The sequence below is a fragment of the Oncorhynchus clarkii genome, chromosome 7, assembly GCF_045791955.1.
Source record: "Oncorhynchus clarkii lewisi isolate Uvic-CL-2024 chromosome 7, UVic_Ocla_1.0, whole genome shotgun sequence".
Lineage (NCBI taxonomy): Eukaryota > Metazoa > Chordata > Actinopteri > Salmoniformes > Salmonidae > Oncorhynchus > Oncorhynchus clarkii.
In genome coordinates, this window is record NC_092153.1 from 44,877,855 (window position 1) to 44,903,590 (window position 25,736).

The 25,736-nt window shown below is 41.4% G+C and overlaps 1 protein-coding gene across 1 annotated transcript; it reads right to left on the minus strand.

Moving 5' to 3' along the window:
* Nucleotides 1-248: 248 nt before the first annotated feature.
* On the minus strand, nt 249-25,736 carry LOC139414264 (macrophage-stimulating protein receptor-like). The gene is made up of 21 exons (XM_071162165.1): nt 25,508-25,736; nt 22,096-23,416; nt 13,953-14,129; nt 13,685-13,807; nt 13,409-13,579; nt 12,932-13,092; nt 9,691-9,826; nt 9,322-9,458; nt 8,027-8,206; nt 7,789-7,888; nt 7,460-7,678; nt 7,158-7,301; nt 6,709-6,862; nt 6,414-6,503; nt 5,854-6,072; nt 5,565-5,645; nt 5,122-5,303; nt 4,870-4,979; nt 4,510-4,675; nt 4,193-4,329; nt 249-924 (listed from the first exon to the last, which is right to left on the minus strand). Exons 2-21 carry the CDS (start codon nt 23,311-23,313, stop codon nt 696-698), a joined length of 4,134 nt encoding a protein of 1,377 aa, XP_071018266.1. The 5' UTR covers nt 23,314-23,416; nt 25,508-25,736; the 3' UTR covers nt 249-695.

The window sequence follows — 25,736 nt, forward strand, 5'->3', positions numbered from 1 at the left end:
AATGTAATAAATTGACATTACATCATAAAATCCAGATTTTACATCGTACATTAGCAATTTATGTTATTAGTAACTACTATTGTTGGCTTGGCATTAAATAAGCCACTCTATATTTGTTATTTGCGGAATCTCAGTTTTCAAGCTAAAATTCCCACTTTGACATTGGTAGCTAACTCGAAAATGCATCTTCTTTAGGAGTGATATTTATATCTTGTAGACTACTGACCATTGATCCATACTGTGTGTGTCACATCATTGCAGCTTTGGAAATAAATGAACTATCCATCCATTGCTCCTTCCTGTGTTGACTCACTGACTTGAGGGACGGGACCAGGAAGGTCACACATTAAATAAAAGTAACAATGACAGGTCACTGTTAAAACGTTAGGGTCCATTTTGTTTTGTAAAAGTATGATCCAAATGATACAGTATAATTAGATTACTTTATCTCAAAAACAATTAAGAGAAAACATATGGACATTACATCCACTCTTATAATACAAAAAACTTTGCCAGGTAGTATACTATAATATGAATGGGGGAAGAACTTTCAAGTCCCTTAGACTTTGTGCATTGCAACTGCTTCCTATCGACACTAGGTAGTAAAAGATAATCAACAACCTTTAGTTAGACTTTTTGAGGTCCTTGTGCTCATAGCACCAAACCATACTACATGTACCTGTCCTGGTGTGACATCAGGACACTGAGCGTGTGTCTTCAGTGTCTGAGGAATCACACTCGTCTGCGGACTCAGTGAGGGCGGGATAGGGGCGTGGCTGGTCCAGGTTGACATAGGTGACCTTGAGGTTGATGTAGTGCTCCCCCTCCAGGCCAGACAGGATGGTCAGGACAGCAGACACCAGCGTGGCGAAGCTGGGCCTCACTTCTGGGTCTGGGTCCCAACACTGCAGCATGATGGCATACCTGGAGAGAGTTACATATAGCACTTAAATCAAATGTAGTGCCTTGGACCGCACTTACAGTTTTACTCAATCGCGTACAAGCATTTTTGGATCTGTGTTGAAATGTAACTATACAACTGACATTAAATTGCTTGTTACTGGGTAAGTACTTAGTAAATATGTGTATATCCATTGCAACAACATTGTAATTACAGAGTTGGTTGTTAAAGATTGTTATATTGTAAGTACAATGTAACTAAGTAATCTTATTGTCGGCAAAGGTTGTTTCATTTCAACTACATAGTAATTATAAAGGTTATACCCTACTGGGTTTCACTTTACATTGTTGTTGTTGTTAGCTCCTGGGTTGGTACATGAAAATTACAAGTATATCTTATGTAACTACATTGTTCTTACATTTCACTTTATTCAGTATACCGTTTGAGCCGGGTATGTATTGAAAGTAAATACATGTATTATTAAGTAAATACAGTGCCTTGCGAAAGTATTCGGCCCCCTTGAACTTTGCGACCTTTTGCCACATTTCAGGCTTCAAACATAAAGATATAAAACTGTATTTTTTTGTGAAGAATCAACAACAAGTGGGACACAATCATGAAGTGGAACGACATTTATTGGATATTTCAAACTTTTTAACAAATCAAAAACGGAAAAATTGGGCGTGCAAAATTATTCAGCCCCCTTAAGTTAATACTTTGTAGCGCCACCTTTTGCTGCGATTACAGCTGTAAGTCGCTTGGGGTATGTCTCTATCAGTTTTGCACATCGAGAGACTGACATTTTTTCCCATTCCTCCTTGCAAAACAGCTCAAGCTCAGTGAGGTTGGATGGAGAGCATTTGTGAACAGCAGTTTTCAGTTCTTTCCACAGATTCTCAATTGGATTCAGGTCTGGACTTTGACTTGGCCATTCTAACACCTGGATATGTTTATTTTTGAACCATTCCATTGTAGATTTTGCTTTATGTTTTGGATCATTGTCTTGTTGGAAGACAAATCTCCGTCCCAGTCTCAGGTCTTTTGCAGACTCCATCAGGTTTTCTTCCAGAATGGTCCTGTATTTGGCTCCATCCATCTTCCCATCAATTTTAACCATCTTCCCTGTCCCTGCTGAAGAAAAGCAGGCCCAAACCATGATGCTGCCACCACCATGTTTGACAGTGGGGATGGTGTGTTCAGCTGTGTTGCTTTTACGCCAAACATAACGTTTTGCATTGTTGCCAAAAAGTTAAATTTTGGTTTCATCTGACCAGAGCACCTTCTTCCACATGTTTGGTGTGTCTCCCAGGTGGCTTGTGGCAAACTTTAAACAGCACTTTTTATGGATATCTTTAAGAAATGGCTTTCTTCTTGCCACTCTTCCATAAAGGCCAGATTTGTGCAATATACGACTGATTGTTGTCCTATGGACAGAGTCTCCCACCTCAGCTGTAGATCTCTGCAGTTCATCCAGAGTGATCATGGGCCTCTTGGCTGCATCTCTGATCAGTCTTCTCCTTGTATGAGCTGAAAGTTTAGAGGGACGGCCAGGTCTTGGTAGATTTGCAGTGGTCTGATACTCCTTCCATTTCAATATTATCGCTTGCACAGTGCTCCTTGGGATGTTTAAAGCTTGGGAAATCTTTTTGTATCCAAATCCGGCTTTAAACTTCTTCACAACAGTATCTCGGACCTGCCTGGTGTGTTCCTTGTTCTTCATGATGCTCTCTGCGCTTTTAACGGACCTCTGAGACTATCACAGTGCAGGTGCATTTATACGGAGACTTGATTACACACATGTGGATTGTATTTATCATCATTAGTCATTTAGGTCAACATTGGATCATTCAGAGATCCTCACCGAACTTCTGGAGAGAGTTTGCTGCACTGAAAGTAAAGGGGCTGAATAATTTTGCACGCCCAATTTTCCGTTTTTGATTTGTTAAAAAAGTTTGAAATATCCAATAAATGTCGTTCCACTTCATCATTGTGTCCCACTTGCTGTTGATTCTTCACAAAAAAATACAGTTTTATATCTTTATGTTTGAAGCCTGAAATGTGGCAAAAGGTCGCAAAGTTCAAGGGGGCCGAATACTTTCGCAAGGCACTGTACATTTATATTTAAATATGTACATGTATTGACCTACTGGGATTTTAAAAAGACAAGACTAACTTTCTGTTTTGTCTGCTTGGACTCAAGAGATAAATATGGTTGTGTTCATCTTTTTGCATGCAGTTTCTTTTGATTGATGTATTTGCAATTTTGACAGTATAATATATTTTTGACGGCCAAACCTGGGGCAATTGTGTGCCAGCCTATGGGACTCCCAATCACGGCCGGTTTTGATACAGCCAGGAATCTAACCAGGGTCTGTAGTGATGCCTCTAGCACTGAGATGTAGTGCCTTAGACCGCTGCGCGACTCGGGAAATCATCATGATTTAGTGACTGCAAAAAAAATGTATTGATCTACTGGGATTTTAAAAAGAGAGACTAACTTTCTGTTTAGTCTGCTTGGACTCTAAATAAGTATGGTTGCGTTAATCTTTTTGTAGACAGTTTCTTTTGATTATACGAAAATCGACAACATTGTCTTGAGAAAAACTGTTAGGTGGTGCTTTCTTATAGCAATAGGTGTATAATTCCTACAAAATGCTTAGCTTAAATAAAATAGTATTGTACTAGCTATGTACTCATTGAAATGTACAGACCGAAATGATTAAGCAAAAGCGATAGGGAGGTGATTTATGGCTTTTACATATTTGAGATATTGAGACCCATGTTTGTTCCCACATGGAAAAGTCAGTCATTATGTTGTGTTCTTCTTCTCTACAGTTTTTTTCTCAATCGTTAATCTGTCTTTCAACACTTCCTATTTATCACGGTGTGTGTGTGTGTGTGTGTTTGTGTGTGCACTTGCGCATGTGAGGATATCTTTGAAGTGAAGCATAGTGGTGATCATTAACTCTCAGACTACATTGCTTAACCATATTCGGATATGACTGTGGTGGACATTTACGAGTTTAACACTGCAGGTTGACCTTTCCAACATCCTTTAATTACTGGCTAGACTTTCCTGTTCCTCTTTGTTGCAACTGAAGAGGTGGGAAATTCATACTCCATAACTGTCTGATTTGTTTTAAGCCTCTCTGTTACAGTATAACAATATTTACTATAGACATATTTATTTACTTTGAACAGGGCTTTTCTTCTTCTTTTTAGTTCTAATATGAGGAATAAAAAAATTTTAAAAAATGTAAATGTCACTAGACTATCATTACCACTACTTACAAAGGGTCAGGACAGAACTGTGGTTGGGGGAGTCTCCTGCCCTTCAGTAGGTAATGTGTGATGTCATAGGGGTCCACCTCTGGGTAGGGGCTTGCTCCTCTCGTTAACATCTCCCACATCAACACCCCAAAGGACCACTGCCGGGGGCGCATGATGAGAAACTTAGCTTGGTGAGAAAGGATTTGGGGGTAATATAAAGTTGCTCTTATTACTGTGTATGAACACTATAATTATTCAAGTAACAACATAGTCCGTTCTAATTACACAAATGCTGCCTAATTCTTATTGTGTTATCAGAAAGTAATTCCTTCACTTACTACGTCTGACTTGGCAGTGAATTTCTGTGTCTGGAGGCTCTCGATGGCCATCCACTTGACTGGTAACTTAGCCTTCCTGTGGTCCTGAATGCTGTAGTACTCCTTATCAAACACATCCCTGGCCATGCCGAAGTCTGCCACCTTCACGGTGTACGACTCATCCAGCCTGCACAGACAATAACAAGGGCAAACAGAAGGGCCCCAGATTGGTGATCTGTGAAAGCAAGCCTGCAACTATCGTACAGCAGCATTACTAAGTAAAATATAATCCGTTTGCTTATGTCAGGTCTAATGTATAGTTTAAATTGGCGACTAGCCCCAGTTACAGAGAACTGAACTGATTGCTTAAACCTGACTTACATGCAGTTGCGTGCTGCAAGGTCCCTGTGCACAAACTTCATGTGTGCTAAGTACTCCATCCCCTTGGCAACCTGAAGCCCAAAGCCAATCAGGTCCTTCACTGTGGGGTTCTACAGGAAGAATCAATACCACACAAGAATAATGTCTGTCACATAAGCCTTGAGACACACTGTATCATTGAGGTGTTAAGGGAATCCCTTGTATGCTGATGAAAGTGAACAGATGGTAGTTATTGTTTTGTCACTTCCTTACCCTTTTCTCACAGCGTATGAAGTGGCGGAGGTCCCCGTGTTTCATATAAGGTAGTACCACCAGGGGTAGCCCTTCCTGAGGCAACAGGATGCCCAGCAGAGAGAGAACGTTGGTGTGATGGAACCCCTTCATCAGGATGCCCTCCTTCAGAAACTGCTCTACCTCCTCTACATCTGTTATCCCTGATATGACACACACACACATGCATGTACGTACGCAGGGCATACACACATATATTAACGTAAAAACTGCTTATGAACAGTCAACATTTACAGATAAAGCTTAAAAACCCTAAACAAACCACATTTAACCGAGTTTGCATGTTCAATTATCCCTACACACGAGCAGGGTTGTTCCATATTTACCCAGTTGGTCACATGTACAGGTGACTAATGCTCAGTCCACCTGGTTCAGCTCTAGAACATTGTGAAGGAGATACTCACTGTTCAATGACTTGACAGCACAATGGATTTCTCTGTTGTTGTGGTCTGTGAAGTAGCCATGATAAACTGTGCCAAAGTGACCTGAGGGAGATAAGAGAACATTATAATTGGAATGAGATGGGTTTAAGTCCCTATTATTTATAATAATAGGGATAATATATCATATAATATAATAACATAGACTAAAAGGTATGGGAGTAGTAGCCTATGTGCATTTGATTGTTTGTCTAAAAAACGCAATTAAAAAGCACTCTATGTAGAGTGCTGTACACACTATAATGAGACTGACCCTTGCCAATGATCTGGCAATGCTGGACAATGAGCATGTCTGCTGGGATCAGCACATCCTTCACCTCTTCCAGGAGCTCTGGTCTGAAGCTGGAGATGGAGATCTTCTCAGGGGGTAGGAGGGGGGTGAGTGTGGGATCCATTCTGCCTGCAGGGTAGGCCAGACTGGGGAACACCACTGGGCTTCCCAGAGCCGAACTTGGCCTCTGAGGCAGGACTACTAGAGTGGAAAAGGGCAAGGTCAGTAGATTTCCTTCAGTATGTGTAGATAATGCACATACATCAGTATGTGTAGATAATGCACATACATCAGTATGTGTAGATAATGCACATACATCAGTATGTGTAGATAATGCACATACATCAGTATGTGTAGATAGTGCACATACATCAGTATGTGTAGATAATGCACATACATCAGTATGTGTAGATAATGCACATACATCAGTATGTGTAGATAATGCACATAAACCAGTATGTGTAGACTTCAACCACTGTTGTTGAAACCTAAGAATAGAAACTGATCGAGACACAATATATATTAGCCAATTAGAGTCTCACCTCTTCTGTAGTCAGCTACAGATGACAGTTCCAGACTACTGCTGTTGGAGCGGTTGTGGTTTTGGGCCAAACGGGTCTCCACCTGAGAGTCTGGAAATGTCACAAGAGTTTTCAATCGTAAACCACGGGAGAAGGAAAATGCATCAAAAGTCAGCAAGACAATGTTAGCTACCACTGTCACTGTGCATGGCTGTAGATGTCCTACGTTAAACCAGTTGCATAAGACATCCTCATTACCAGTCATGGGGTTGTGTAAGATGACCTGATCAAAGTCCAGACAGACAGGGAACCCCACCTTTCTTCTGCTTCCTCAGGTGCTTCATGACTACGAAGGCCAGCACAGCCCCCGCCACCAGGGCCCCCAGTATCCCCAGTACGATGCCCACCATGTAGTGATTACTGACCAGGACCACAGCCCCAACGTTGTGAACCTGCCCATTGATGGAGATCTGGGGAAGGAGAGACAGTGGGTGGGTCTTGATTGATTGATTTTATTTCCTAGTTTTTTAAAAACACATTCACACATAGATACAGACATATTTCTTTTGTCAGCTTTTGACATTCTTTTTAAACTAAGTTATGGTCTGCATGGTCACACACTACTGCCAGAGACTGCTGTCTTGTTTTCCTGTAATTTCACCACACATGTAGGGAAAACAACCAAGTGCAGACCAATAGTAGGATGTTTATTGTTAACATACCCTAATGTTGAATGCACAACATAGTGTCCAGTAACCAACAAACCTTCACAGGCAGTCCTTCACTGATGGTTACGTTTCTGGGGATCCTGCAGGTGATTTCATTGTCCAGGACTTTCGCGTCACAATCCACTCCTCCCACTGTCATAGTGATTGACATGCAGGAACTCACAAGGTTCAGTTTCTGGTGCTGTGATGGGGAAGAAAATGAGACTTCTGAGTTTTCCTTCTTGAAAATGTTTAAACAACACATAAGCAATGTAAAACTATATTCCTACTCCTTCTGACAGTAAGTAGCAGTCAAATAGACATTAATAAGGTGTGTTGTTATGGCACTGTTGCACTTACATGCAGTGACACTTCATCTTGCCCATGGTACAGCCTAAGTACATGGCCCTCAGTTTCAAAGGGTATGGGCTCGCCATAGGGGTGGTAGGAGAACTCTCCATTCCACAGTCCAACAGCTCCATCCATATCAAAGGAGAGCTCCCCTTCCTCTGTTTCTTCCCGGAGGAGAGCAGGAGTTATGCACTCCATCCGTGTAGGCAAAGACTTGCCTTTGCACACCTGGAGGGAATTATAAAAGAGTTGTATGCATCTGATTACATGAAAAAAAAAATGTTTTATCTCTATCATGTATACAGTATGTGGTTGTACAATATTTTATTGGCCCGTACTCTGATGACAGGCTTCAGGTGTCCCTCGTTGGGCTTAAAGCGGATGATGGTCCTGTAAACAGAGTCCAAGTTCTTCCCTTCAATGATTATCTTTGACCCCCTGGAGTCGACAGAGAAAAACAATGGAGAGTGGAGCGAGTGACAATAACAGATTCTACAGAAACCCACCAGCAGGGCTTAGATCTATCCACCTTTTATTTTGGTAGAGATGGTGACAGATTGTAAAGGCTAGGCCTACCTGTCGAAACTGCAGTCTGGGAGGACAGCTGTGACCTCTGGGTTTTCTTTGTAGTAGAAGACTTTGGTGGTGAGGACAGGGGACTTGTCAATGAACACAGTGAGGGGGACGTCCCTCACCTCCGCGATGGGCTGAGACAGACAGATGATGGAGGACATGTTCCCTCTGGGCGCTGTGACACTGGAGGCAGGTGAAGTAGGGAGGAAGTCCAGGGTTAGTATACTCCTACAGGTAGGACTTATGGTCACCTCACTCCACATGTGGCTTTATGTGTTTATCACCCCACAACATGAAAATGACTACTTAGAAGATATGTATATTTTGAAAAGAAATAAAATGATACACCACACTGAGTTAGTCATCACAACTACTAGTTTTTCATTCACTCCCTGTAATTGAACGGTTTAAAATATATATATATATAATAATAAAGTTGTCCGAGCACAGTCAGATTGCGATCAGTTTGCGATTACTGTACACACACACACATGCTGAGACAAGCATGGGGCACACACAGGTAAATAGTCAATAGTAAATGATGTCATACAGGCAGGTATTTTAGAAGTACAGGCTAGAGGAAACAGGCTTTGGGTGAAAACATCACAGGAGAGCCATAATGACATAACCAGTAACTGGATCGTTCCACGAAATGAGTGCCTTTGCATCCTTTGATATTTTAATTAGACATTTTGCACCAAAATTGAAATTGCAATTAAAAGCCAGTTATATTCAACTAAGTGACCTTTAACATAGACCACATGGAAAATTGAATAAATGTGTTTACTTTTAATAAAGACTTGATAACGGGCCAAAATCATGATTGTAAAGCCTTAGTTATTTTGTTTCTTTGACAAAGTCATTTCTGAAGATTATTATTTCTTTCATGTGATTAATGATTCATTTGATTAGGGATTCGTCCCATTTTTTAAGGTCAACCATGTTACGTGAATTGAACTCTCGTTTTAATATGGTTAAACAATTCCATTTAAATATTATTTTCAAAAGAAACATTGAACATCTAATAGTCAAATCATAGTGTAAAAGCAGGTGAGCTGATCTGTCAATTTTCTGATGTTTTGTGATGGAAAACATAGTGGGCCAAGCATAACAAGTCAACCCTGTTACCCATAGTCATTTTGTTATTTAACCTCTTGAGATGGAAAAACCTGTTTTTTATTCAGTTGAACATGCGCTTTATGGCAATGTAAAACATTTTTGAAATCAACTGTTTCTTTTTCACCAAGTTACACATCTCAAAATGCACCGAATTGGTGGAATGACCAAACTTCATCCACCTGGTGATTGGGCAGGGATCTCCATTCAGAGTGACCCTCCTGTTCTTCCCAGCGTCCAGGTGAGGCCCAGTCACAGTAATCAGAGTTCCCCCAACACGAGGCCCGTAGTTGGGCTGGATGTCTGTGATGTTGGGAATCTGCCAAAGGGAGCAAAATGTCACCAATTTAATCCTAAAGCCATTCATAAAGTACCCCTGAAAGAGTGATGGTGACTTTGTATGTACAACAGAGGATACTTCCAAACTCACTTTGATATTTACAGTATGTCTCTGTTACATGCAATAATACATCGTATTATTAACAGAGACATAATCAAATGAGTCACCCAACTGAAAATAGGTAGTGCAATCAATTGTAGATTCAAATTACCACAAAGGTAAATCCTGGCATTTCTGATTTTCCGTCGATGGAGTAGCGGCCCTCTATCTTCTCCTCATGCACCTCCACAGTGATGTTAACTGATTTGGACAGCTCAATGGGCCCAGAGTGGATCTTACACACCAGGCTAAGGAGCGGCACAACAACAGTGTCAAAGTAACATAAAATGTAAAAAAAGATGAAGCAGAAATCACCATGAGACGTTTCAGTTGAGTTAACATCTACAGTATGTTTCCTTAATGGCCCATACTAGTTGAGTAAAACCTACCTACTGTACATACAATAAACCTATACAGTGCCTTGCGAAAGTATTCGGCCCCCTTGAACTTTACGACCTTTTGCCACATTTCAGGCTTCAAACATAAAGATATAAAACTGTATATTTTTGTGAAGAATCAACAACAAGTGGGACACAATCATGAAGTGGAACGACATTTATTGGATATTTCAAACTTTTTTAACAAATCAAAAACTGAAAAATTGGGCGTGCAAAATTATTCAGCCCCTTTACTTTCAGTGCAGCAAACTCTCTCCAGAAGTTCAGTGAGGATCTCTGAATGATCCAATGTTGACCTAAATGACTAATGATGATAAATACAATCCACCCGTGTGTAATCAAGTCTCCGAATAAATGCACCTGCACTGTGATAGTCTCAGAGGTCCGTTAAAAGCGCAGAGAGCATCATGAAGAACAAGGAACACACCAGGCAGGTCCGAGATACTGTTGTGAAGAAGTTTAAAGCCGGATTTGGATACAAAAAGATTTCCCAAGCTTTAAACATCCCAAGGAGCACTGTGCAAGCGATAATATTGAAATGGAAGGAGTATCAGACCACTGCAAATCTACCAAGACCTGGCCGTCCCTCTAAACTTTCAGCTCATACAAGGGGAAGACTGATCAGAGATGCAGCCAAGAGGCCCATGATCACTCTGGATGAACTGCAGAGATCTACAGCTGAGGTGGGAGACTTTGTCCATAGGACAACAATCAGTCGTATATTGCACAAATCTGGCCTTTATGGAAGAGTGGCAAGAAAGCCATTTCTTAAAGATATCCATAAAAAGTGTTGTTTAAAGTTTGCCACAAGCCACCTGGGAGACACACCAAACATGTGGAAGAAGGTGCTCTGGTCAGATGAAACCAAAATTGAACTTTTTGGCAACAATGCAAAACGTTATGTTTGGCGTAAAAGCAACACAGCTGAACACACCATCCCCACTGTCAAACATGGTGGTGGCAGCATCATGGTTTGGGCCTGCTTTTCTTCAGCAGGGACAGGGAAGATGGTTAAATTGATGGGAAGATGGATGGAGCCAAATACAGGACCATTCTGGAAGAAAACCTGATGGAGTCTGCAAAAGACCTGAGACTGGGACGGAGATTTGTCTTCCAACAAGACAATGATCCAAAACATAAAGCAAAATCTACAATGGAATGGTTCAAAAATAAACATATCCAGGTGTTAGAATGGCCAAGTCAAAGTCCAGACCTGAATCCAATCGAGAATCTGTGGAAAGAACTGAAAACTGCTGTTCACAAATGCTCTCCATCCAACCTCACTGAGCTCGAGCTGTTTTGCAAGGAGGAATGGGAAAAAAATTCAGTCTCTCGATGTGCAAAACTGATAGAGACATACCCCAAGCGACTTACAGCTGTAATCGCAGCAAAAGGTGGCGCTACAAAGTATTAACTTAAGGGGGCTGAATAATTTTGCACGCCCAATTTTTCAGTTTTTGATTTGTTAAAAAAGTTTGAAATATCCAATAAATGTCGTTCCACTTCATGATTGTGTCCCACTTGTTGTTGATTCTTCACAAAAAAATACAGTTTTATATCTTTATGTTTGAAGCCTGAAATGTGGCAAAAGGTCACAAAGTTCAAGGGGGCCGAATACTTTCGCAAGGCACTGTATGTCAATATGACTAATATGATCCACTGTGCATCTCAAATCAAATCAAATCTTTCACATGCGCCGAACACAACAGGTGTAGACTTAACCGTGAAACGCTTACTTACAATCCCTTTCCCAACGATGCAGAGTTAAAAAGTAAGAAAAATGTGCACCAAATCAAAAGGAAATAGTAACAATAAAATAACAATAGCAAGACTATATACAAGGTGCACCGGTACTGAGTCAATGTGCAGGGGTACGAGGGAGTTGAGGTAATATGTACATGTAGGTAGGGATAAAAGTCACTAGGCAATCTGGATAGATAATAAACAGAGTAGCAGCAGCGTATGTTAAGAGTGTGAAAGTGTGTCTATGTGTGAATGTGTGTGTGGTGTCCATAAGCATGCATGTGTGTGTGTGTGTGTGTGTGTGTGTGTGTGTGTGTGTGTGTGTGTGTGTGTGTGTGTGTGTGTGTGTGTGTGTGTGTGTGTGTGTGTGTGTGTGTGTGTGTGTGTGTGTGTGTGTGCGCGCATGCGTCCGTGCGTGTGTGTTGGCGTCTCAGTGTTGTATGTGTGAGTGTGTGGTTAGAGTCCGGGGAGTGTGCATACAGCCGGTGCAAGAGAGTTAGTGCAAATAAAAAGGTAGTCAATGCAAATAGTCCGGGTAGCCATTTGATTAACCATTCAGCAGTCTTGGCACTCTGGTACCACTTGCCGTTGAGTAGCAGAGAGAACAGTATAAAAATAAAAAAAACTGCCTTCTAGCGCCTTACAGGATGCCAAGCAGTTGCAATAGCAAGCGGAGATGCTCTCAATGGTGCAGCTGTAGAAGTTTGAGAATCTGAGGGCCCATGCCAAATCTTTTCAGCCTCCTTAGGGGGGAAAAGTGTTGTCGTACCCTCTTCATGACTGTGTTGGTGTGTTTGGAACATGAGCGGTCCTTAGTGATGTGGACACCGAGGAACTTGAAGCTCTCGACCCGCTCTACTACAGCCCCATCGATGTGAATAGGGGCGTGCTCTGCCCTCCATTTCCTGTAGTCTACAATCAGCTCCTTTGTCTTGCTGACGTTAAGGAAGAGGTTGTTGTCCTGGCACCACACTGCCAGGTTTCTGACCTCCTCCCTATAGGCTGTCTTATCATCGTCTGTGATCAGGCCTACCACCATCATGTCATCGGCAAACTTAATGACAGTGTTGGAGATGTGCGCGGCCACGCAGTCGTGGGTGAACAGAGAGTATAGGAGGGGACTAAGCATGCACCCCTGAGGGGCCCCCGTGTTGAGGGTCAGCGTGGTGGATGTGTTGTTGCCGACCCTCTATCATTGTGAGTGGTACTCACTGTGTGTTGTTGCTCTTCAGTGGCAGCACGGCGCAGGCTGTCTGTCCCAGTCTCACCAGGTGGGTTCTGGAGCTGATGGCAGGCCTCAGGGGAGACTGAAACTCCCAGCCACACAGAGTCAGCTCTGATTGACCATCAGGGGGAGCTGTCTTAGGGAAGAACTAGGCCAAGCAGGAACAAACAGATTCAGCATATGAACTTTCAATCACAACCTATCATTATCACAACATACAAATACTATACAAAGTTATGGTCACGTTATGGTTATGCCCAGGTAATCTGTGACTATGGACAATCTCAAACATATCTTTATGATAACCATAAAGATATGTTTGGCATTTCTTTGAATTCATCAACACATTATTACACATAGAACCTAGCCAGCAGTAAGATCCATTGTATGGTAGGGTAGCTAATTGCTCCAATCCAAACCTCCCTGCACAAAACAAACACATTCCTCTCCCCAGTTCTTCTCACCTCTGTAATACCAGGGGGGCAAGACTCGTTCCTCCAGTGGCCACTGCACTCCTCCTCCCAGGAACACTCTCCAGAGCACCAGCCACAGACCATAAACTCAGGGGCTGTCAGGCACATGGCACAGGTCATGAAGTGCTGGCAGCCTGGCCCCCTCTGAGGCACCTGGATCACCTGCCAGCCAAAGAGAGCGATTTGATTAACTTTGATTCAATCAAAGAGTCACTTTGATTGCTGTTTTTGCTAACTGTAACTGATTTTGAACTGGCTTTTCCAAACCTTGTCTCCAACCACAAACAGTAGAGATTCTGACGAGTACACAGCAGCAATTGGGGAGACCCTCTGGTTCTCTACCAAGGTGTAATTGGCAAAGATAATAGGGCTTGATCTTCTCAAAACAAGCTGCCAAAAAGACAGAGCAGACCGTTAATAATATATCGAAGAAGAGAAGAACTATAGTATGTTCACATTTTTCATTTAACTCTATCTTGGATTAGATCATCTTGGATCAGGATCACACTCTGTTGTGAGCTGTCCCCCTCCATACCTGGAGGAGCCGTCCAGTGGAGGTGCCAATGTGTGCCACGGTCTTGTTCTCTATGGTGGTGACAAGCAGGGAGGTGAGCAGGATGTCATTCATCTGCCTGTTGAAGAGGTCCACTCTGTAATAGGGCTTAGACACCATGGTGGGATGGTCCCTGCAGGTGGCGTTGTTCTCCATGCTCTGGTCACAGGGAGATGGGGCATAGTAAAATAGGGAGATGTACGTTCTGAGTAGGGCCAGGAGTTTTTTCTGGTCACGAGCCTAGAGCGGGAAAATAATTGGGCCCTAGCTCCCAGAGTTTTTTCTGGTCAAGATTGATCAGAATAATTCTGGGCTGCAAACCAAGGACTCATAGGGGCATGTGTTATTAAATCTACTTGTGCTATTCAAATAACATATTCAAAACTACTTACACAATACTTAGATAATACTTTTTCAGCTTTTGGTAATTTAGTGTTATCTTGATCCATGTACAATGTGTTCACATGTTGTAAAAAAAGAAATATTACAAAAGCTCTCTATCTACAACCTGTTAAAGTGCAATAGTAAATGTAGGGTATTATATCTGGTACTTGACATCAGGCCTTGAGGCACTAAAGCCTACTGCTGTTGTTTCGTGAACAGATGTTCTCGGAACAAGGAACTGGGTGAGCAGCTTACCTGATGCCAAGTGAAAAAGGAAGAAAAGGTTTTAAAGCAAATGCACCCTAGCTTGTGTAATGCTTTAGAAGGGAACACTTTGAGAACACACTGACCAATGAGTTCCTCCGCAGCTCTGATAGTATTATATCAGCTATAGACTGTGCAACTTTATTGACTGGTTTTGCCCACCTTCCTCATGGGACCAGAAACGTTCCTGAATGAACCACAATGGCGTCTGACCTCAGATGACAAAGACCCATGGTGATTCATAGCTCTCGCTACTATATTATATTTATCATACTGACTTGGTGCAAAGAAACTCCATCTAAAGAGGTACAAATAACATGTTAAAAAGAACATAATCAATTGTCTCAGATCTCAAGTTCCAACAGTCATTGTCATGAATATGCACAAAAACTAGAAGAACAAGGATATAACCAAGGGACAGTATGTGATTATTAGTTCAGGTTCAACAGAACTGTTGGTGCTATTTGGGAATCAGAATTTGTACTACTGATACAGATGCCAAAATGGAATATGCCTTATCAGTGTATTTTTCTGACACTCTGTATGTATATGTTTTCTCCCACAATACTGTACTAGAAAAAGGTTGGCGAAGGAGGATTGGTTTCCATGGCTTCATAACATCTGGGCATGCTGGAGGTAGACAGTGTGGCAAAGACCAGACAACAATAAGCACTCAATGCCAGGAGCCAGTAAAAGTACACATAAATAGGCTTCAAATTATATAATAATTATATAGACAATGACACTCATGGGAGGTGTAGTTGTTCTTGTGAGAAGCAGGGTTATTGGTAGCAGCTGTGAGCTAACGTTGGAGAGGGAGGGACCCGGATTTCAGATTCCTGTAAATTCCAGCTGGCAGGCCACTCCTGTCCTGAATTGTGAAAACACAATGAAACAGCCAAGTACTGTGAAACTGCGGTTACGTTGGTCGTACTGGGGTACGGATGTAAAAATCCCTCAAAATCTGCTGTTGATTCAAATTAGCCCCCCTAAAGAATTTCAGAGCCAGAGATCTGTAGAGGTCGGGGAATATTTGGGGAGTCAAATGTGATCTCATAGTGGTAACACTCACTCACTGGCACGTTTTCAGCTATTTGCTGAGTAAATAAAAATTTTAAAAAGAACAGTCAAAAATGTAAATGGTCATTATGGCAGACACGCAGTTCAATTTCACAGTATTAAAACATGTTCCTTCCCAGATAAATGAGGCATACAATTCATTTGACTGACAATAAAACATTGCCAAAGGCACCGTTCCATGAGAGATTTATTCAAAGATGCATATCCGGAAACAAGTTTAAAAGCTAACTAACTCCCAAATACGTTGGCCTCTGTCCAAAATCATGTTCTTTTTCAGCTATTTGTGTTGCTATCTTGTGTTGGCTGTTGTCTTTTGTTGGCAAACTGTTGTGTCCTTTTTCCATGAAGCAGTTTTCCATCCCACAAAAAAAAGCTTCCAAACAAATGGATTGCTCTCTAGAGGAGTCAAGCGCCAGTGAATGCTATTGGTTGCTACAGGAATCATGTTACAACTGTGTTGCCTTGTCTATCCTGAACCTGATAAAAAGGATAACAGCCTATTTAGATTTCAAAGACACTGTTTGGCTTACTGCTAAATATACATGTAAACTGACAACTAAAGAATTTTGATTAAGCCTAAATCACAGTTTCCTTTTTATGGATATGTCATCTGGATCATGTGAGATATAGAGGATGTGTGCATAGTGGATCGACTACCCAAGGCAGAGAAGAAAAATAACTTGAACACACTATAAAGTCTCTGCTTTGGACTGGGCAATACAGAAACATTTTGTGGAGCAATTGCATTATGACCTCAATGGATTTCTCTCTGTGCCTAGATAGCTGTTTGCACATGAAAATAGAGATAAAGGATTTTTTGTTGTTGTGATTAGTGATTGCTGTCGGAATCAAAATAACTCCTTCCTTTCAACCCTCCTCTGCTCCTGTGTAAACCAAATTTAGCAGGTTGAGACAACCTATTGCGTGATTAAATACAGAACATTAAACTCTGACATGCCTGCTTTTGTTTAACATCCTTGGCATGTCCATGCACTTACTGTAAGAGAAAACATCATCCTTTACTTACCACCCACAAGAAATTCCATTGGCTCTTACTATACCTAGCCTACAGTGGCGGTCGGTGTCATTTAAGATGAGGGAGGACGATTATTTTTTGGGAGCATGGCCTTCTTTCTATTACAGCATACTGGATGACTGTCATTCAAACTCCATTCACCCAGTTCAATGTAACATTGATAAGTTTAGGCTACTACATGCTACTCAAATATTGCCTATACCCATCATGAGATTGTGACAAACGAGCCTAAGAATTAAAGTTTTCAGTGTAGGTGCACAGGTTGAGAGAAATTTGAGTAATCAAGGGGACAGACATTGACACATTCAATACTGCCTGGCACAATCCTGCCTGCATCTAGCTGATCTAGGATGTAATCATTAGTCCAACAGTTGCAAACAAGAGTTTCTATTGGACAAATTCACGTATGTTTATCCCCGTTTCATTCCGTTTGCTTCCGTTTAAGAAACTTTTTTTCCAACAGAATTGGCAGAGTGAATACACCCCTGATCACACACAAACACAGTTCACTTTCATAGCAGCCACATACAAATAGCATGATTCCTTTTATCATTGGGATAATTCCTTCTCACATCTACACGCTCTCCTCCTCTCACCTATTCCCGTCGCTTGTGGACTTCAGTGCACAACACATCAGCTGTCTGTGACATGGTAAAAAAAACTTTCCAAGCCAAACCTTCAAAACCTCTAACCCCTACACACAGCCTACATTGTTGTCACCATATTAGCTAACATAGCTACTAGAACTAATGTGTTAGTAAAGCCGCTACATTCATACAGTACAGTGCACAGTTTGCAAGCAATTTAGCAGTTACAATACATCGGCGGGCCCCAGTGACAATACATTAAAGTTAAGCTTAACTTGACTTGGAAGAATTCCAGTGTTGGATAGCCATAGCCAGCTAGGTAGCATAGCATCCCTCTCTGTTTGAGCCAGGTGTTTGAGTAGGCTAAACAAGCTAGCTGCATTTGCTAGCTAAGAAAGTGAATATACAAAATACAGCTAGCTCTCTCTCTCTCTCTCTCTCTCTTGCTTCTCCTTAATTTTTGAAGAAATTAATTTGTTCAAAACTGTTCAACTATTGTCTTTCTCTCTCTTTGAGTCAACTGCTCACCACATGTTATGCACTGCAGTGCTAGCTGGCTGTAGCTTATGTTTTCTGTACTATATTAATTATCTGATCCTTTCATGGGTGGGCAAGAGCTCTGATAGGTTTGATGACGTCCTCCGGAAGTTGTTATCACTACTGTGTAAGTTTATGGAAGGCGAAGAGAACCACAAGTCTCCTAGGTTTTGTATTGAAGCCAGTGTACACAGAGGAGGATGGAAACTAGCTGCCCTCTGGCTACACCATGGTGCTACCCTACAGAGTGCTATTGAGGCTACTGTATACCATCATTGCAAACAGTGTGTTTTAATCAATTATATGGTGACATGAGTATATTTAGGATATCTAAAAAGGACATATTTTTTAATGTTTCACTAGTTTAATTGTCATAAAATTCACTGAGGAGCCTGGTCCTCCCATTCCTCCTCTGAGCAGCCTTCACTGATACACAGGAATGAGAGTCATTGAAATAATCTGTTTTCTGCCGAAAGAGAAGTACAGGATGTTCCATTACTCCTCTGGAGAGTCCACTTCTTCCTGGTTGGAAAATAGCTCACACTTTTGTACAGTTGTTTTTTTTATTTTATCACTGGATCACCCACTCTCGCTGACTCCACAGACATCCAAGTCTCCATTTTACCAGTCCAGCCAGACATGTACGTAACGCATCTAGGCTCAGGGCCGGTCCGTCCTAGTCAAGACAAATAAATTGCCGTCACTACTAGAATAGTCCCAGTAAGCAAAATGACGTTGAAAAGATATCTAAAATACATATTTTCCAGATATCAAAGTTGGGTTCACTTTAGGTTCTGAATGAATGTGAAAATATGTTTTTTCCAGATGTTGAAATCAGGTTCATTTTCAGTTCAGAATGAAAGTTGAAAATATGTATTTTCCCTACATTGAAAATATGTATTTTCCGGGCATTGAGATCAGATTCAATGAAAGTTGAAAATACCTATTTTTCGGACATTGAAAATACGTATTTTCCGGATGTTGAAATCAGGTTCATTTTCGGTTCTCAATTAAAGTTGAAAATACGCTGTTTATAAACATTTATGTTTGGGCCAAATCAAGGCTGGTCCAGACGGACAAAATCTGAACGTCCGTGGACGTGGAAATCAAGGCCGGTCCGGACTGCACCAAAAAAGGATGTTCAAAAGTATTTTAGGAATGCCGATCTATGTGGTAAGCCTACCATATGTGACCGACCGTCTAGATTCGGTCTTATGTAGTGAACATTTAAAGGGTGTTGACTGACTAAATAAAAGCAGGGCATCCTACTGGAGAATTTTAGAACTTGGACACTGTCTCATTGACCTAACGTTATATCCTAATTTGACTTTGATGCAGGTCATGTTGTTCTTCACATTACCTTCTATGGTAAACACACACTATATCAAATACAATCTACGTTTATTTGTCACATGCACAGGATACAGAAGGTGTAAACGGTACAGTGAAATGGTTACTTGCATAGTGGAGTCTTTTGTTTAGACATGTAGCTAGCTAGCTAGCTTAACAATGAACCATAATCCCAACTCATAACATTACTACCCTGTATGAATCTACTGGTAGCTAAAGCTAACCAACTAGCTAGGTTCAATGTGAGCAAGCTAGCTAGCTAACATTAGGCTATAACTAGAAATGCAAATGGCTCTGAGATACGAATAATATTAGTACACAGATCATACACGTAACATTAGCTAGCGAGCTAGCAAGATAACGTTAGCTAGCTAGCTAACAGTACGCTTTAACTTGCAATGAAAACGACTTTCTGACTAAATTAGAAACATATAATATCTGATAATATAGCTTTTTTTACCCGTATACATGGATGAACACTTCTCCCTCTCTGTCATGGATGCTATGGTTGCCCTTAGTTTGAAGATGTCATCCGGAGACAGGTGTTTTATACAACAGCCTTCTTCTGTGTGTTCTCTTTTCGACTCCCTCCGCAAATTCATAGCGGCAGATATGAGACCCTTCTCTGTGGTAGAGAATGCGGGGTTCAGAAAAATGTTTAAAGTGGTCGAGCCGCACTTCACTAGTCCTTCCCGTACACATTTTGCCCAGACATTAATACCTGCCTTACACAAAAAATATATATAACAACTTGAGAGCGAGTTGTCAGAAACGTGGTCTGTTGCTCTAACCACAGACAGTTGGACATCTAGAGCTACCTTCCTGTAACGGCTAATTTCATTACGGCAGAGTGGGAGATAAAAAGCCATATCCTTCAAACACGTCCCCTTGAGAGTAGTCACACCAGTGTAAACTTGGGGGAAGAGCTAAGGGAAGTTGTTGCAGTGTGGAAGTTGGAGAAGGATAATGTAACGATTCCTGTGACCACTGATAACACTAGAAATATTGTAAATGCAGTTGCGCTACCTGGATTAGGGCCACAGATAGGGTGCTTTGCTCACGTTATTAATCTAGCATCTCAAAAAGCAATGTCAGTGAATCCAAACTCTCGCCTCCTAGCAAAGATCAGGAAGGTGGTATCCTTCTTTCATAAAACCACAACTGTTGCACATGTTTTCAAGACAAAACAGGAGATGCTGGAGCTGCCAAACCACAAACTAATCCAAGATGTCCCTACTAGATGGAATTCAAGCCATGACATGTTTGAGAGATGCCTTGAGCAGAAAGTTGTTGTGTATTCTACACTGACTGATCAAGCTGTGAGGAACAATGTCAAAGATATTGTGACTTTGTCTGAAAATGACATAAGACTAGCAGAGGAAGTAATCAAAGTGTGCAAACCTCTCAAAACAGTCACAACACTGATATGCATTCACTGAGTGCATTCCATCAGTTTCCATGTTCCTGCCTATGAAAACAATGATCCTTAAATCAATGGTGGCATCTGATAAAGATGAACCCGTAGTAAGGGATGTCAAGACTGCTATCAGAGTTAACCTGGAGCCTAGTATGCTGACCCTGGTGTCCAAGACTTCTTACACAAGAGCACCGCTTTGGACCCCCGGTTCAAGTCCCTGCTGCACCTAGATGCTGCTGCTCGTCTGAGAGTCTACAATGAACTCACAGCAGAGATTGTGACCAATATACAATTGTGTTAATGTGACGTTTATTTTATTAATTAGTGATTTAACAATTCATTATAAAGCAATAACTGTAATTGTCATAATAGTGTCTGATATATATATATATATTTCTAACAACAAATCATATTTTTAAAGCCACTTCAGAGATTGTCATCTAATTTAATTCTGCCAGGTCAAGCCACAGATACCACAGGAGCCAATCCCTCTCCAGAGACGACAGACGACAGGGGTTCTCCTCCAGAAAATAAGTCTGCCATGGCTGAGCGTTTTGGGGAGTTGCTCACGACCCAGGAGCAGGGAACCAAGTCGAAGGTCAAGGTCGTAGAGGAGTAGGTGACCTCATACAGGGAAGTGGACCTTATTCCTCTGGATGCTGATCCACTTACATGGTGGAAGACCAAAGAGTTAATATACCCTCTCATGTTACCATGTTAGCAAGGCGCTACCTGGCTGTTCCTGGGACCTCTGTCCCTAGCGAGAGGGTATTCTCCACATCTACCTGGCTGTGTCTGGGACCTCTGTCCCTAGCGAGAGGGTATTCTCCACAGCGGCTGACATTGTCACAGTAAGCCGATCTGTGCTCACTATTGATAATGTGGATAGACTAATCTTCTGAAATAAAAACTAGAAAATCGGATTATTATTATTATTATTTTTTTTAAGTAACCAGTCTCAAGTGGTCCTATTTTGTTTAATGCACTGCTATGTGACTTAATTTTGATATATGCTGCTGGACTAAACACTTGTTGAAGTTCTGTTTTAAATGACTATATTATTTCATGTTATAAGGCAGGCACTGCTGATTTTTGTTGTCCCATATCCTCCTGAGAATTCAAGCTACCCATGTTTACTATTATAATAAATGGAAAATCTAAATACAAATGACATATTTCTGAGGCATTTATTTTGTCGATGTATCGAAACCGTACCGAACCGTGACACCACAGTACAGTATCGTACCGAACCATGAGTTTTGTGAATCGTTTCACCCCTATTAAGTAGCCAAACTAACTAACGTTTACCCAGTCTGTTACAAATATTACAGTGAAGTGAATAACTCTCATGCCATCTATGCATTGTGAAGACAACCTGAACAGACTGTGTACGCATAATGTATATAACACAATTTACCAACACCTCTCTGGATCAACCTGCGTGAGTGAGTGTTGAGTTGGTGGGCTCACCTCATGAGGACAGCTCTCGCAGGCCTGGAAGTGGCAAAGTCCCCGGGACAGCTGCTCTGGGCCAGACTTACAGCAGTCATCCACCCCGTCATCAATGGCCTTGTTCACATTGTCCATTGGAAAGGCACAGAGGGCTGAGTCGTGCTCTGTGACCCTATTGTCATCTGTGACAGCGAACACTCCATACAGGATGTCATCCTCTTCCTCTGCTCCAAGTTCATCCGCCAGCTCACTGCCTGCCTTCCCAAAGTGGGCGGCCTGCACCATGTTGTACACCACATCCTTAAAGGCCTCACTCCCGCTTACCGTGTTCCTTCTCCTCCGTTTGGGTTCAAACCGGCACTCCAGAACCACCTCCCGGTACCTCCTCATCTCCCACTCATTCCTCGGCAGGCGGCCCAGCCGCGTCTGAAACGGGGAGAACTCTTGGTCAGGGCTCTCTCTCTGGACGGATAGGAAGTAGACAAACTCCTGGGTGAAGAAGCTGTAGACATACTCAATGTTGTAGGTCCTGCGCAGGCTAGGCAGAACGGTCAGTCCCCGCACGTCATTGTAAAAACCGTCTTCTGATGCCAATGGTCGGCGCACTGATATGGACTTCCTGTCATGTCTCTGTGTCATGCTATCATTTACAGTGGAAGCCACAAAAAAGTATACAGTCTGTCCCTCCTCCACCATGGTGACTTTGGTGCCCAGCGGGCTGGCAAGGCAGTCAGGACAATAGGCAGCAGAGTTAGATTCTTTTCTGAATAAACATTTAGATGAATTCTTATTGGGTGGTTGTCCATCTGTCTTAAGTTGGTGGAAATGGCATACACCATATTGAGAACTCCCACAAGAGTATAAATACATAAAGAATGTATCCAACAGTAATACCTCATTGTCAGTGTTCTCTAGGAAGTTGTGATCCTTGTCAACGTCACACAAATCACAAATCTTACACTCAGGGCCGCCCACTGGGCCTGTAGGAAGCTCCCACACCTTCTCCAAACTCATGTTCACAGCCTCGATCACATTCTGAGATGCCACATACACTTCCTGGTACATTGAGTTGGTCACTATGTTTTGGATGGGGCTCTTTGTTTGGAAGAAGGGCATGGTGTAGACCACAGAGAAGTTGACAGGGCTAGGGGTTGTGGAGGGGCAGGTGTCCAATGTGGAGGTCAAGACAGTCTGGAGCCAGACACATGTCAACCACTGTGTGGCCCAGTGGACCATCTCCACTCTCAGATGCAGAGAGAAGGGGGGACTGACGTCCTTGCGTTACCTCCAGGTCTGATTGTTGGACAATGTCATCCTTATTGAGACCAGCTGCAGATCTCTGAGGAAAATAAAACATTATGATTAAAGTGGTCCTGACTGTCCACAAGATTGCAATCAATATGATTCCTAAGCTATAAACATAATGGGATTCTATCTAAAATAACGTAGAGTATAGTACTTTCTGGTCGAGACAAGTATGAGAGAGACAGTGATGAAGAAATGTGGTCATAAGGAAGCAATGTTAAAAGCTTCCGCTGTCTCATAGTAAACAACAGCCTAATAGGAAATGTTTAGATACCGGTAGCCAAAAAGAGCTGTGTTGGTATTACACAGTATGTGTCTGTGAAACCTCTTCCATCATGACATACAAAAGCCTTTTTTTAATTAACAATCTGAAGTATTTCAAAGTGCCTGAAAAGGTCATGCTCTGTCCTTTGAGCTTGAAAATGCCTTGCTAAAGCACAACCTAATAACATAAAAAGCCCAGGTAGTGTCGAAGCATCTACCCCAAATTGTGCCATGTTCTCATACAAAGCAGGTAAAAGTCATTCCAACCCTCTGTCTTTCTAGTGCAATACAGATCAATAATCCAGACATCTTCTAATGCAAGAGAATAGCGATTTCCCTAGAAGCTTTCATTTCCCTAGAGGTCTTTACGTTCGAATGATGAATGGGTTAAACACATTCTAATTGCTAATCAATACTGAGCCATGACATGACATACATGTAGCTACTGCTGAAGTTGACCAGAGCACTCCATGTCCCGGACATTGTGCATTTGCATTGAGCCACATCCCCTGGGTTGATGATTAACCGGACATATCACAGCCAGGTCACAGGTAGCACTCAGGAACCTGGGCCTCTCTACTTTGCATTCCTGTCACAACCACTACATGCCTTTCTGGGAAAAAGATGCACACGGATTGATGGCCATTCAATATGTGCCTCTTAAGTCCCACATGGAAAGCGGGACTTCTCAAAAAACGAGTTGTAGAATTTCAACAACAGAAGCATTATATATGTGGTTATATAACAGTCTTCAAGATACAGTAAAAAAAATATATATATTATAAAGTTATTAGCCTTTAGACTTGATGAAAAGTTGGAAATCTTAATTTAATTTATATAAATATATATATATATATATATATATACAGTATATCAATAATTCATCAATAATTCATAGAATAGCATTGGCATACATGTTACATTTTAACACCTTCAACTTCATGTCAAACAAACAGAGGTTTAGTGTTTAAAAGCAGCAGGGACATGGGTGTAAGGACTGAGTGACTTTCTTCATGCTCATGGTTAATAAACTAAAGGTCTGAAATGTAGTTTCCATTCGTTGCCATTTACAGGTAGGCATGCAACGCATTGCAATCTGGTCTTGGTCATTGAAAAGTCACAAATAGCATTATCTTCATTCAGGTGCTTTCTGCAAAGGTCATTTGAAGAGTAGAGCATTTCAATATGTATCAATGAATAGAGTGGAGTTCAGTAGTTCTGAGAAACCCATGATTTGTCTCTGCAGCTTGGTCTACTGTCTGAGCTTGTGAACATGTCCAATAGCGCTAATACATGTTTTAGCTATTCAAAACTACAGAGACGTGATTAATAGGTTTATAATTCCCACAGACACCCTGTTAAACATGGAATAACGCAATATGAGTTTATCTGGCTTGCAGGAAATGCCATGTGTATATCATATTGAAACAGTTATGATAAGGTACACAATTCCTCATAAATCCAGGTCGACACATACGGTCGTAATCAATACACTGATAATATATAATTTGGGGATTTCAGCAAATATCAATCAAATTCAAAGACTGATAAAAACAACAAACCGAATAAATGTTCTGTCATTCAAGTGGAGTAGATATAAACAGAATATAGAATACCATATAAACAGAAAGAATAGAGTTAACACGTTAGAAGCACCCCATGTAGGAAATGTTTCAGATTATTAAATCAATCAGTGTTCACAATATACATTTTAATTCACTATAAAGTTGAATATATTCGATGATGTTGTCTAAAAATCATAATATAGATTTTTGGGTGAGAACCACAAAGAACGAATAAACTCAGAACTCTGCAAAATTATGTAACGCATGTTACTAAACCATAACTTTTCGCTACTTACCTGTTTGAGGTAATGCACGAACGTCACGAATCTCAGAGTTGTCCTCTTGACAGCATAACTGACAATTCCTTGACCACGCGCGGACTTCGAAAAGTTTTCCCTTCACCAATATTTATTTTCATGAAGAATGTGCTGTATGCGTAGCCTACGCTATTTTTCAAACAATGAAAACAGTTTTTATTTCCAGGCGAAAGGTGAATCATAGACTGCAGTGCACCAGACGGTTTGC